The 14,112-nt window shown below is 46.9% G+C and overlaps 1 protein-coding gene across 10 annotated transcripts in view; it reads left to right on the top strand.

The window, feature by feature from the left end:
* CC2D2A (coiled-coil and C2 domain containing 2A) overlaps positions 1 to 14,112 on the top strand; it is a 176,324-nt gene that overhangs the window by 103,523 nt on the left and 58,689 nt on the right. For all 10 annotated transcript variants that reach the window (XR_007151443.1, XR_007151442.1, XR_007151441.1 and 7 more), the window contains 8 exons: positions 1,680 to 1,883; positions 3,665 to 3,757; positions 5,066 to 5,157; positions 8,219 to 8,386; positions 11,478 to 11,583; positions 11,774 to 11,883; positions 13,144 to 13,240; positions 13,830 to 13,928. Coding sequence is in view for 7 of the 10 variants with exons in the window: in XM_047855028.1 (XP_047710984.1) it covers positions 1,680 to 1,883; positions 3,665 to 3,757; positions 5,066 to 5,157; positions 8,219 to 8,386; positions 11,478 to 11,583; positions 11,774 to 11,883; positions 13,144 to 13,240; positions 13,830 to 13,928 (969 nt within the window). In the remaining 3 variants the exon portion in view is untranslated. The remainder of the gene's footprint in view (positions 1 to 1,679; positions 1,884 to 3,664; positions 3,758 to 5,065; positions 5,158 to 8,218; positions 8,387 to 11,477; positions 11,584 to 11,773; positions 11,884 to 13,143; positions 13,241 to 13,829; positions 13,929 to 14,112) is intronic.

Raw genomic sequence — 14,112 nt, 5'->3', positions numbered from 1 at the left:
TTATCGTTTAGATTTCTTTTAAGTATGTATGAGATAAATTGCTTGCGTCTATCATAACATTTGAAATTCTTTCTTCAGTGAGTTTATAAATAAAATGGAACATTAGTCAGTAAATGATTCTCCTTGGTAGCAGATACAATTGTTTTTGCTCCCAAGTTCATAATCCCCACAAAAATATAATAAACAAGTAGATGATCCGGAAAGTGACCACAGCAACACGTTCTGTAATCATGTTCACTAGTGGGAGTTCATCAGCAGGGTAACTGTAACCAGGATAACATTTTTATTTCTGTCATTTTCATTTCTGTCCTAGACTTTCCAAGGTAAGTCCCAAAGCAAGCTTGGGTTTATTCTGACTTTCGCCTTTATAAGTTTTCCTCCCAACTCAATGATACTTCTTAGTGTGACTAAGGGAAGTATTAGGAAGAATAGACCACATTACCTAGAGCATAGTCTGTTCCATAAAGAGGTTTCAAATCACGTTTCGATTACCATGTTTAAATCAGCAACAATATAGTGTAAATGTCACCTTCATTTTTTTTCCTTTTTAACTATTTGTCTTCGTGTAGAAGGACAAAACACAGGGATGGCCTTGCAGACCTGTCTCTTTCTTGTTTCAATTTTTTTTTTCAATATTTGTTTATAGTTGAGAGACAGTGCAAGCCGGGGAGGGGCAGAGAGAGAGGGGAGAGGGGGGACAAAGGACCTGAAGCAGTCTCCAAGCTCCACACTGACAGCAGTGAGCCCAATGTGGGGCTCGAACTCAGAAACCGCAAGATCATGACCTGATGATCTGGCATCAGCCACAGTCCGATGCTCGACCAACTGAGCCACCCAGGTGCCCCAGGACCTCTTTTTATGGATTTTCACAGCAGGATCACCTCGCCCACTCCAAAGCCCTGGCGAGTCTCTCCTCCCTGGCTTTCCTTCTGCGAGGAGGAGGTTCCCACTGGCAGAGCACCCAGCAGAGGGGCAAGCAGATGCCCGGGAGAGTGTAGCCTCACCCGCTCAGCCTCCCAGCGGTACCCTGAGACCATCCTTTCCGAGCCGGTGTAGGGGGCAGCGGGGACTGGCGCCCAGATCTGTCTTTACTCGGTGACCAGGGCCACGAGGTGCTATTTGGAGACAGCATGACCGTGGAGCCGGTGATCAGCCAACTGATTTGAACTGACCAGCCAATTCTGGGGCCTTTATCTACATGTGTGCCTACGTATATTTGAAAAATCACATTTTGTTAAATATATCTTTAAAGTTATATTAAGTTATATATAACATATTTTAAATTCACGTAGTAGATTTTATGGTAACACTGTATATACGCAACCTTATTTCCTGCAGGCACCTAGTAATACACTGATTTAACTCTCCCATTTTTCACTCTGTATATTTACATAACACCTATGGGGGGAGCATGCGTACCCAAAAAAATGAACTTTATGATTTTTTTTTTTTTTTTTGAAAAATGAGTTGCGGTACTTTTTATAGCCAGGACATGAATATAATGGCACCTGCCTCGTTACTATTAGATTTCAACATATGTTGTCCTTAAATGCAGGGTGTTTCAAGTCTCCCTGTCTAAGACTCTTAAGCTTCCATTCCCAAACCGAGAGCTCGGTGCTGGGTTTCTTGAGATGCAATCTGCCTGCCATCCAAAGCTGTGCCTCTTCTGTTTTCCATAGGTTGCTACTAGCGGTGAATCCTACGTCCCTGATTTCTTTCGACTGGAACAGCTGCAGCAAGAATTTAACTTTGTTTCAGATGAGGAGTTAAATAGATCCAAACGATTCCGGCTTCTTTGTCTTAGAAGCCAAGAGGTGCCAGAATTCCGAAATTACAAGCAAATTCCAGCATATGACCGGGAAATTATGGAAAAGGTATTCCAGGTAAGAAATTGCCATGGAGGAGTTAATACAGCAATAAAATATGTCTGTGCCATTTGGCTTGTACTATGATGAGTGTATCTTCTTGCTGTCGTGTTCTCCGTAGCGATGTTGGTTTCTCATTTCGAACGCTTCACATAACTTTTCCATTATTTTTTTTTACACTAATGTTAAGTAGTCTCTTTGCCCAATATAAGGACATATAAACTAAGAGACATTAGAATCGTAAGTCTGAAAAGTATCTTACGTGTTAATATGGGAAATTATCCTGCCACATTATAACTAACTGTCAGTAATTCAATGCCATTTTAATCCATTAAATATTTAGGAAGCCCGGTAAACACTGCGGGTGGCGGGGGGGAGCCCCTGGGGTCTCAGATGGGCGGGGCGGCACTGAGGCGGGGCTGGGCACAGGCTTGGCTGTGGAGGGGTCCCTGGCAGGTGGGGAGCCTTTGAGGAACTACAGGTGAAAGGCCAGTGTAGGCCGGACAGGCCAGTGAAAGCCTGATGGGCAAGTTACTGTTTGCTGAGGTAAATGGGGAGTCATTAGAAATGGAGCCCAGTATGATTTTTTATGCAGAAACCATAGAAACTATTGGAGAATATTTTTGATGACTTGGTTCTTCTTTGTATTAGTTGGGACTCGTGATGGTAAGTGATAAAAAGCCAATTTAGGGGCGCCTGGGTGGCGCAGTCGGTTAAGCATCCGACTTCAGCCAGGTCACGATCTCGCGGTCCGTGAGTTCAAGCCCCGCGTCAGGCTCTGGGCTGATGGCTCAGAGCCTGGAGGCTGTTTCCGATTCTGTGTCTCCCTCTCACTCTGCCCCTCCCCCGTTCATGCTCTGTCTCTCTCTGTCCCAAAAATAAATAAACGTTGAAAAAAAAAATATTTTTAAAAAAGCCAATTTAAGCTACCTTGGGCACCGAGAAAGTTTATTAGATGATGAAGTGCCAAAATGGGTTAAATATCTAAGGGGGCGTGAATGGCAGGAGTTCACGTGTGCCTCAAGGACACCCAGATCCAGAACCTGAACACTCACCAGGACGAAGTTCCGTCCTGCCTGGGCTTCCCTTGGTCCTCGTTGTGGGCAGATTCTCTACTTGGGTGCATGGTCACCGGCATCATCCAAGCTCACATCTAGTGGCTTCAGCCAGCAGAGAGAGAGGTGTCCTCTTGTCCCAAGCTTAAAAATCTTGGGAACAGCTGGCTTGAGTTGCCCAGGCTGGGTTAGGAGCGACCCTGGATATTGAGCTGTGGCCAGAGGACTAAAGCAGAACATGGCAGCTCCCCGGCCCCCCAGAAATTGTATTGACAGAGCAAAGCACAGCAGCCTAAGACAGAGCTAACCCACCCACCACTCTCCTCCAGGGAGGCAACCCAAATCAGCTGCAGCCAGAGGCTACTTACTATTTTTGCCATTGCTCTACTTAAAATAGAAAAGACAAAAATGTAAGCAGACGCTTCGGCTAAGTTGCTTGGGTGAGCTGAGCTTCTGGAGTCTCTCTGTATCTCTGTGTCTTCCTACATGAACATCCTGAGTTGTAATTGCTCTATAGAATTATCTTCTACTTCTAAGGCAGTTCAACCAACTGGTTCCAAAACCGGCATACTGCGTCAAAGATCAATTTTGAAACCAATTGTGAACAGGAAGGCGGAAGACACATTTAGTACCATAATTTATTACTTAAACCACATGGGATAAATTCTGTCGTCTCAAGAAGGGCATGGGGGGGGAGGGGTACTAGTACTTTAAAATCATAAAACTATTCCTTTTTCATCTTAGGACTATGAGAAACGGTTACGAGACAGAAATGTAATTGAAACCAAGGACCACATAGATCCCCATAGGGCCATGGTAGCCAAGTACCTCCAACAGGTAAGGAAAATCATTTTACAGAGTCCCCACCGGGGGAGCATAGCCAACACCCTAGGACTGGGGGGAGAGTGGTCTTTATTCTGCCGAGTTATCTATGGGATACTTAACTGTCACTTATTTGCTCATAATTACAGATAAGAAATTAATTTGAACACGTGAAACACTAGGATGTATCTCAGCTTATTATCAGTGGTTATCTTACGTGGAGTATGAGTACAGGGGACACAATTTCTAAGTCGTGATTTTTCTCATATTTGAATGTTTGCATCATATCACCTTTGTAATGAAAAAGTTTTATGAGCCACGTACTAACTGCCCTAATGCACTAAAAACTTGAAATACCCGTTTGCCCTTCCTTTGTTTAGTAAATGTAACTTGTAGGAAATGCTACAGCCACTGCACTACGTTTTTCCCATCCAGTTGATCTACCCTGCAGCTCCTTAGAAAAAACAACTTATGACATTTCAGAGGCCCTCTATTTGAAGAATAATTAGAGGGGTGTCGGGGTGGCTCGGTTGAGCATATGACTCTTGATTTCGGTTCGGGTCACGATCTCATGGTTCATGGGTTCGAGCCCTGCTTTGGGCTCTGCGCCGACAGCACAGAGCCTGCTTGGGATTCTCTCCCCCTCTCTCTGCCCCGTTTGCACTCTCTCTCTCTTTCAAAATAAATAAACTTTAAAAAAAATAAAGAATAACTAGAAAGTAAACCAGTCTAAGGGTGCCTGAGTGGCTCAGTCAGTTAAGCATCTGACTCCTGGTTTCAGCTCAGCTCACGATCCCAAGGCCGTGGAATCAAGCCCCATGTCTGGCTCAGTGCTGAGTGTGGAGCCTGCTTGGGATTCTCCCTCTCTGTCTCCCTTACTCTCACTCTCTCTCTCCCCTCTGCTGCTCCTCCCCCTGTTTGCACTCTCTCTCTAAAAACAAATTTAAAAAAAAAAAAAAAAAAAGTAAATCAATCTGAATAGAGGAAGAACTCCAGAATCTGAAATGTGTGTGCTTCAAGATCGGTCCTATTTTTTGCAATTATTCATTCATTCTGAAAAATTCCACTGTCATCCACCAGGAAATTTCCCAGGTTCCAAGAATAGAGCAGTGAACAAAACAGAAACCCCTGTGCCTTAGGGAGCTTACACTAACAAGCAAAGCGGGGTGATTTATAGGGGAAGAGATCAGCGCTGGGGAGGAAAGGGCAAGTGTGCTGGGACAACTGAGGTGACATCGGGTGAACACTCAAAGGGGTTTAGGGAGTGACCTGTGAAGTCTATGTGACAGGAACATTTTAAATAAAATACACGTTTGTCCTCAGGTTAGAGAATCAGTGATCAATCGTTTCCTAATTGCAAAACACCATTTTCTTCTTTCGGATTTGATAGTAGAAGAAGAAGTTCCCAATATCAGGTAAAAGCAAACAAATCTTTCGTTTCTTATAAAAATTACTTTCATTGTATTATATGAAAATTTTCACGTAAATAGAGAGTTCTTATCCTTGCATGGTATGCGCTTGGGCCCCCAGTATTGCTGGGAACCAGTAAAACGTGCTCGATGCCTCATGGTTACCTTAGTTGGGGGGGGTTTGTTAAGTCGCATGAGATGCTCTCCATCATGCCCAGTAGACACCATCTCACCTCCCAAGTCCACCTCACAGCCTTTGCCAGTTCCTTGCTGCCATCAGACCACGTCTGACGGCATTGCCCTCCCGCCCACGCTCCTGCCCTCCACCTCCCCTCGTCACACTGCCCCCCACTCCTCCACACTAGACAGAGGGGGTGGCCGGGAACGAGCAGCCCCAGGTCGGGGGCTGGGGGGAGGCAGAGAGCTGCTGTGTGTTTGGTGAGGGGACAGGGGCAACAGGGAAAATGGAGATTTACATAGAAGTTGGGGATTGACTGCATTTGCTTGATTGATTTCCCTATTACTTAGAATAATCCTTACATGTTCTCAACTCAAAGTGGAAGCATAAAAGATGAAAAATAACTTTCTATACTGGTGGTCTTGTGTACCCCACTAACTTCCTGACCCTTTCTGTGATTAAATCTCTTGGTCTCCTAAAAAGGTGATTTCCTATCATGCGCTTCGTCTCCACCACCAAACTGGGAAGGAGACAAAAAATGTCTATGCATGGCAGTCCCTTTCTTGGACTTGGCCTCCGTCCATGTACAGAAGGAAGGGCTGTACCCACACAAATTCATGCAAACCCTCCCTCTTCGTTCCAGGCCCAGAGTCCAGTCACTGTATTTTTTCAGTCATGAAACTTACACTTTAGAATAGATGATGATATTTCTTGCTGTTTTTCCATTTCATTTCTTTCTTTTTTCTTTTTCTGCTTTACTTTCTGCATTAAGTTCTGAAGGCTCAGGGTATGTTCTTTCTTCTTTTAATTTTGGTTTGTTCTTAGTGTTAAACTAAGATGTTTCTATATTTAATGGTCCCAGCCGCCAAGATGTTCCCATGCTGACTCCTGGGAGGGCAGCCAAGTGTCCTGAGAAAAGGGGAGAAGTTTCGACAAAGGGAAAGGATGTGCCACGTTAGGACCCCCTGGCAAAGGTGTCCCTCTGAGGTCCCCAAGTTTGGGTTAGGTGGGTGTCCTGGCAGACTGATTAATAAGACAGGTTTCAGTGGCAAGAACATGAACCTTGAGGGCATTATGCTAAGTGAGATAAATCAGACAGAGAAAGACAAATACCGTATGATCTCACTTCTATGTGGAATCTAAAGAAGCCAAACTCCTAAACACAGAGTAGAACGGTGGTTACCAGTGGCTAGGGGTTGGGAGAATCGGGGAGATGTTGCTGGAGGCTTACAGACTCGCAGCTGGTAGATAAAAAAGCTCCGGAGATCTCAGGCACAGCAGGTGAATATAGTCAGTACTGTATCATAAACTTCAAAGTTACTAAGTGTCTAGATCTTAATTGTTCTCCCCACAAAAAAAGAAATGATAATTATGTGATGTTCTAGAGGTGTTAGCTAACACCACGGTAGCAGTCATATCCCAGTATCTAAATATATCTATGCCTGAAATTTAGTCATTCGTTCTATGTCAACTATATCTCAGTAAAAATAAATTAACAACACTAAAATGTAGATAACAAGTCACACACAGAAAAGTTTTACGGTATCACTGTCCTCACTCTCTCTTTTTTTTTTTGGATGGGGGAAAGATAGCTATTTTTCATACCTTTACATTATGTTAACATGTGATGGGTCTGCTCTCGTTTTAAGTGAGTTAGAGATAAATATATGTAAGTATTTTTAAAAGAGGAAGAAGCTGGCTGTTTAGTCAGAGTGACCAGAGTTGGAACCCCAGCTCTCCCCCTGGGAGCCTTCAGCAAATCCTGTCACCTCCCAGACACCTGTCACCTGTCACCTCCCAGAAGCCTCCAGTTACTTCATATGAGAACTGGGGTAAAGGTTCTACTTGTCAGGATTAGAAATATTCTGCGTATGGCACCTCGCACTCTGCTTGATCATAGAAGGTGCTGGTAAACAGCAGTTGCTCTGTGAGACAGAAGATCCTGGGAACAAGCAGGAGCCCCTCGGGAGCCATCCCCCCACCCAACTCCAAGGCTGGCATGTGTCCCTTGGAAAGAGGCCGCTGGTCAAGCAGGGGAGGCAGAGAAGCGAGAGCCGGCTCTGTGCAGCTGGCCTTGTCCCCTGGCGATGGGCACGGTAATGTCAGCTTGCGGATACAAAGTCACCTCTGTGCTTCTGTTCAGCCTCCGGGCCGGCATAGAATTACCTGCTTCGTGGCCCTTTCTCCCACCACGATTCCCCGACAGTGCTTGTGTCCTCCCGGAAGTGTTTACGGGATTCTGCCTCAGTGAGAGGGAAGGGATGAGGGGGCTCCTCCTGCCCTTGTCCTTCCACTGCCATCGTGCCACGGTCATCTTCCCAGCAGCCACCATTTTAGGGCATCCAGCAAGTGCTAGACCAGGGCAGGGGTGCTCTGCAGACACCCCCTCACTTTATCCTCTCTGCAACCCCAGAAGGGAGGTATGATTATCCCCATTTTACAGATGACGAAACAGAGACGTAAAGAGGTGAGGAAATTTGCCCAAGGTCAAAGAGCAGACCCAGGAGTCCCCCCGGGAAGTGCCCTGGGGCTGAGAGGGAGCACCCCTTCCTGCTGTGTGGCTGGGCCCCTGGGGCAAGGAGAGCAGGAGAGCACCTGCACAGTTGAGGGGGAGGGACCCGAGAGGAGCAAGGCAGAGCACGAGGCGGAGGGGCCCGAGCACACTTTTCTTCCTCTGATCGGTAGCAGCTGAAATCTGTCTTAGTGATCCACCCCAGAGGCTCTCCCCAGTCTCGGGAGAATTCCTCGGCGATTTCCACCCTCCTTAAACAGACAAAAGAGTTTTTCAGGGGCCTTTGAGGGACCTAAGGGGAGAGTCTGGGAAGCTGTCTCACAACTTTCCAGATCTTTCTTTTCCTTAGAGTCCTAATCCTGTTCTGTAATCATTAGCATTTTGGGGCTAAGCCTTTTCAAGCTGGCAGAACAAAAGCGACCACTGAGGCCAAGGAGAAAAGGCCGGAAGAAGGTGACGGCCCAGAACCTGTCCGACGGAGACATAAAGGTGCTGGTGAACATTATCCGGGCTTATGACATTCCTGTGAGGAAGCCGACAGCAAGGTGAGAGCCGTCCAGACAGCCCTGGGATGGAGAGGACAGGGTCCCCGCCGAGTGGTTCACTTCTCTATAGCACGTCCGCTCCCACCTTTAACGCAGTCACTGTTCTGTCCAGGGATGGGGGGAGGTCTTCCGGAAGCCAAAGCCCTGTCGGTTGCAAGTCATAGACCAACTCAGTCAATTTAGGCTCAAGAGGGGATTTATTGTGTCTCAAAGAACTCAAGGTTAAGAGGCACAGCTGGGGGCGCCTGGGTGGCTCAGTCTGTTAAGCGTCCGACTTCAGCTCAGGTCATGATCTCACGGTTCTTGGGTTCAACCCTGCATCAGGTTCTCTGCTGACAGCTCAGAGCCTGGAGCCTGCTTCCGATTCTGTGTCTCCCCGTCTCTCTACCCCTCCCCTGCTCATACTCTGTCTCCCTCTGTCTCAAAAATAAATAAAAAACATTAAAAAAAATTTTTTTAAACAAGAGGCACAGCTGAACTACACAGTGGACCATAAAGATTGGGGTGGCTCTTCTGAGGCCCCGTGGTCTCTGTTGCTCACTTCCTTCTGTGGGTTTGCTTTATTCTTCTCCCTGTGAGGGAAGCCATCCATTCAGCCAGGGTACCGTCCACAAGCATCAGCGTCTCAGGAGAGAAGCTGAGGGTTCTAACTTGTGTCAGATGTTGACCCATGGTCTAATCACCTATATAACCAGAGAGGCAGGGTCCCCAGGCCCAGCCCTGAAGGTGGGGAACAGTTCTCAGAGAAGCGGGTGTGAGCAGGGCAGATACCTGAAAGGTGTTATGTCCTAGGTTCTGAACATACACCCTCTGAGCATAAAAATGTGACTTCCCCTTAATCTGCTCTGAGAAATGAGGGATGCCTGCTGTGTTCCACGACACTGGGGCACAGGGCGACCCCTCAACCAGAGTAAGGTGAGCCTGAGTTTCTTATCCCCTTAGAGAACAGAGATGAGCAAGAATTAAAGAAAGAAAGAGTGGCTCTGGAGCTCGGAGGGTGAGAGCACTGGTCTCGTGAAGTAAGAAGGAGCCAGAATTAAAACTTGGATCTGCCGATGCACCTGCCAGTGTAAGGAGGGAGGCTGCGCTTTCTTGCCCATTCGTCAGGTTCCAGACATTACGCTAAGCCTCTTTCGTGTGTATTATGTCACTTGCTTCTCGCTACGATTGCTGTCTCCATTTTAAGACAGGGCAAATGTCTGGGTGGCTTGTCCAGGGTCATCGAGCTCGGTCTGATCCACAGAAGAACACCGTTCTGGCCTGTGGCATTTTCTTTCCTCCCCAGGGTCTTCCCGTGAAATTGATTCCCCCATCGAGTCTTTTGCCCTATTGTTTTACTAAGTCTTCCCCCCGTCACAGAACATCTGACGTCACCCACTGTTCCCAGCATTTGGTCACTAGTAAGTGTACATTCAAGCTCTTGAATCTCCGAGGAGCCACAGCCCAACCCCTTCACCTTGATTACGCCACGGCTCAACCGTGGGGAGTAAAGCTGTCTTTTAAAATAACATACAGGTGTTTCTCTTATCTTTGTCTCTATAGAATTTTTTTTTTACTTTTCTTAAGTTTCTTTATCTGAGAGAAAGAGAGAGAGGGCAGGGGAGAGGCAGCGCAGAGCCTGACACGGGGGCTTGAACTCAGAAACCGTGAGATCATGACCCAAGCCGGAACCAAGAGTCAGACACATAACTGACTGAGCCACCCAGGCGCCCCTCTACAGAATACCTTTTAAGTGTTAAACCATTTCATTCAAATTACAAGGAAGCTTAGTTGATCCTCTGTGCTCTACATTTCAGTGTAGGCTCATCCAGACAGCTCAGATATCAACTCGTGCATGAAGCCCACCTGAATCTTGACCCTCTACCCTTGCATCCAACTGAATAGGATTTTTTCTTCTTCATCCCCCTCTCTGTACTCTGATGGCTCGCGCCCATCCCTATGGGCTAATGTGTATCCCACTGTACTGTGATTATTTCTTTACGTGTCTACCGGCCATTTTAGTTGGAGCCGCAGTGTGTCTGATTTGTCTTTGCAGCTCCAGAGTCCAACACAGGGCCTCAAATACAGTGGCACTTCACAGATGTTTCTGTAATGCTGTAATCGATGGGGTTCCAGAAAGAAAAAGGGTTTCTCTGGCAGCTGTTGTGTTAAATAATCTACTTTTATTGTCTCGTGGTTTGTCCGAAACTCTTATCTGGGAAAAGGTTAGACAGTTTGGTAGAAAGAGACAATTTCTACTTTGCCTGGTAATGAATATGAAATACTTGGTAAGTCATAAACTTCAGTACAAATATGCAGGTGCGTTGTTAGCATGAGGGGAGTGGTGGCTGGGAGAGACCCTCCGGAGGTGACCTTTGTTTCTTTTTGTTAAGAATCCCAAAAGGGATGGGGCGCCTGGGTGGCTCAGTCGGTTAAGCGCCAGACTTTGGCTCAGGTCACAACCTCACAGTTCGTGGGTTCGAGCCCTCTGTCGGCCTCTGTGCTGACAACTCGGAGCCTGGAGCCTGCTTCAGATTCTGTGTCCCCCTCTCTCTCTGCCCCTTCTTGGCTCACACTCTGTCTCTGTCTCTCAAAAGTAAATAAACATTAAAAAAAAAAAAAAAGAATCCCCAAAAGGAAAGAGGGCAAGACCCATAGATCCTAACTCTAGCTAGGAATCTCTGAGTGTCTCTTTCCCAGAGAGGCATAGCAGGGCCTGGAGAGAGGGTCTTACTGAGGATAGGTAGCTCGAGGTTATTGGAGAGCGCAGGGTCACAGAGAATGCAGTAGGAGGGGAACTGGACGAGATGGGGCAGACTGGCCAGGGAGCTGAAGATTCGGCCACTCAGTTCCCAGAGGAACTGAGGCTCTCTCTTGTTGGGGGACAGATTCCTCACTAGGGCACCCCCTGGGAGAGGAGTGGGTGGAGAGGACCCTTTTCTCCGTTCCGGCCAAACATGCAGGCCTAGCGGTGGAAGAAGCTTTCTGAGGTGTCAACAAACTTAAGAAAATATCTGTCACCAGAGCCATAGGTCTTTGGAGAAGCCACCTTGCTGAGTATCTCATTAGACCTTTCTTGTCATTAATTTCTGTCATACATTTTCCCTCCTAGCAAATTCCAGCAGCCATCAAGGTCTTCAAGGACTTTCAGCGAAAAGCATGCTGCCTCCCCAACCACACACAGCCCAACCCACAGTGCTGACTACCCCCTCGGCCAGGTGAAATACCTCAATTCTGGGTTTCTGCTTAGAAGCTTGCCCCTTAATAATTGCCTACAAACTTTATCATCTCTTTTCCGCTTCATTTTCTTTGGAAACATACTCTTTGGTAAACATATTCTACCTCTGCTAAGAACAAAATAATTCAGCTAATTGTTCTAGACTCTCATGATCTGCTCTTGTGTTTAAGGTTTTAGTACGTCCTTTTGTAGAAGTTTCTTTTCAACGAACGATTTGCCACACAACTACAGCTGAAGGACCAAACCCCAGCTGGAATGAAGAACTTGAACTTCCATTTAGGTGAGCCTATTTTCTTCTTTAGGGAACTATAGGATATTTTGAAGAAATGTGAGTAAAATGGAGCCCCGGGGGGGAAAGGCCACAGTGAAAGGTTCTACAGGAGCCTGACACTGAGTCCCATTCTGTTGCTCTTGTACCACAGGGGACTCCGACCAAGACTAAAATGGGAAAATGCCCAACTTTTGAAACTCGGGTTCATTGTTGGGACACGCCCATGCCTCTCCAGGCTCTGGCGTTTTGTAGCCCTAAGTTTCCCATTCCCTTGACCCCCTGGCCCCTCCACTGCTTTTCCTTTGTTCCTCGTCCCCCTGACTCTGGAAGCTTCAAATAACCTCTCTAGTCTGGCACTCCCTATTTTCCATAATTACGCTTTCTTCCTCGCCAGAAATAACACATAGGGATTTAAAACTTTAATTAAATGATTTTAGATATTTAAAAGACTCCTTATTTCAGACCTTGACGCTTCCTTAGAAATTACCATTCTACTTTTACAGCAATCAAAACCCACAGGTGGAAGTACCATAGAGACAGAGCAAGGCTTAGAGCCAGTTCGGTCAGAAGGGAGGGACACGCACCACTATTATGCATAGAAGAAGCATAAAGAAGGAGAAAACGTAAAGGCAAAATGCTTGACAAAATACGCGCAGTGGCCCGGTCTTGAGCCATGCCACAGAGCAGCCAGCTTGGGCCAGGCCCGGACTCAGAGCAGCGACAGTACAGGAGAGGAACCTCGTGCCCGCACTGCGTTTGGTTATCTGTGGGGAAAGTGAGTGGGAGGCAGGGACCGTTCAACCAGCCATATGACACTAGGAGGTCTATGACTGGGGAATGGTCTGCCGGAGAAGCATCTTCTACAGCCCAGTTGCTTAGGAAATCTGCATCCTGGCACGGGTGCCAGCTGGAGACTTTGAACGTAGCCTGTCCCCCGAGCCAACCCAGCTGTGGCCAGCTGGCTCCTGGCAGAGCTCACCACGCAGGTTGGGGGGATGACGGGAGACTCGACGGGACAAGCCAGCAGATGGGGGGGCAGGGGGCGGTATCTCTCTGCGCGGGGCCTCTAGTCTAGTGCCCCTTCCACTCAAGTATAGGGATTATGTTATCGCATCCCAGGATAAAGAGAAATACTCGAGGTGAAATCACGGCTTTTAATCCTCATATCTATGCTCATATTTGGGTATTTTTCACACTGTGAGATCTGAGTGCTCGTTGCTTCCATTTTGCCCATGTTCATAGTCTCGGGTCACGTGTCCCCATTTGCAGGGCCCCCAATGGAGACTACAGCACAAGCAGTTTGCAGTCAGTGAAAGATGACGTGTTCATTAACATTTTTGATGAAGTGCTCTATGATGTCCTCGAGGTGAGTTCACAGTGTTGAGGAGGACGTCTGCACTCATTTTCATGCCCTCCACTCATTGTAAGTCCCTACCTCATTTCCCATCTCTGTGGCGTTTGAAATGTTTGAAGCTTGACATGTATAAACGGGAAAAGGAAAAGGGAGGGAGGGAACTAGCTTTCTTATTTTCAGCTGAGTGTCCGCTACCTTCCAGAAATTGCACTGGGTGCCTAGCATACATGGTCTTAATTCTAGAATAACTTTGTGAAGTAGACTGTTAAATCTCCAATATAGCGGGGCGCCTGGGTGGCTCAGTCGGTTAAGTTATCGATTCTTGATCTCAGGGTCTTGAGTTCAAGCCCACAGTGGGCTCTGTGCTGGGCGTGAAGCCTACTTTAAAAAAAAAAAAATTAGTAATGGGGAAACTGAGGTTCAGAAGGGCCAAGTGACATCGTTAGCGTGACTAAATGATTGACTGAAGCAGAATGTGACTTAGGGCTGCCTAACCTAGCTCACGTAGTTTCAGCTAAACCCCCGCTACCTTCCTGTGGCCACGTTATTCAAATGTGAGGCTGAAGTTCTTAAACAATTACTGCCTCCCACCTTCCTTCAGGATGACCGTGAAAGAGGAAGTGGAATCCACACCCGTATTGAGAGACACTGGTTGGGATGCGTGAAGATTCCATTTAGCACGATATATTTCCAAGCCAAGGTAAGCACCGAAAGCCAGAATTCCATGGGAGTGGGGAATGGCTGTGTCCATTTTTCCTATTACAGCTTTCTTGGCAGGTCTGTGCCCTCCACACTGAGGGAGCCTATATGCAAGTCGTTGTCAGAAAGATAAAAAGCCGTCGATCTTCTGTCATATTTGCGTGGCTTATTAAACATCGATCTCC

Source organism: Prionailurus viverrinus, chromosome B1 (genome assembly GCF_022837055.1).
Source record: "Prionailurus viverrinus isolate Anna chromosome B1, UM_Priviv_1.0, whole genome shotgun sequence".
Lineage (NCBI taxonomy): Eukaryota > Metazoa > Chordata > Mammalia > Carnivora > Felidae > Prionailurus > Prionailurus viverrinus.
The sequence above is the reverse complement of the archived record's forward strand: the minus strand, read 5'-3'. Positions and strand labels throughout refer to the sequence as shown.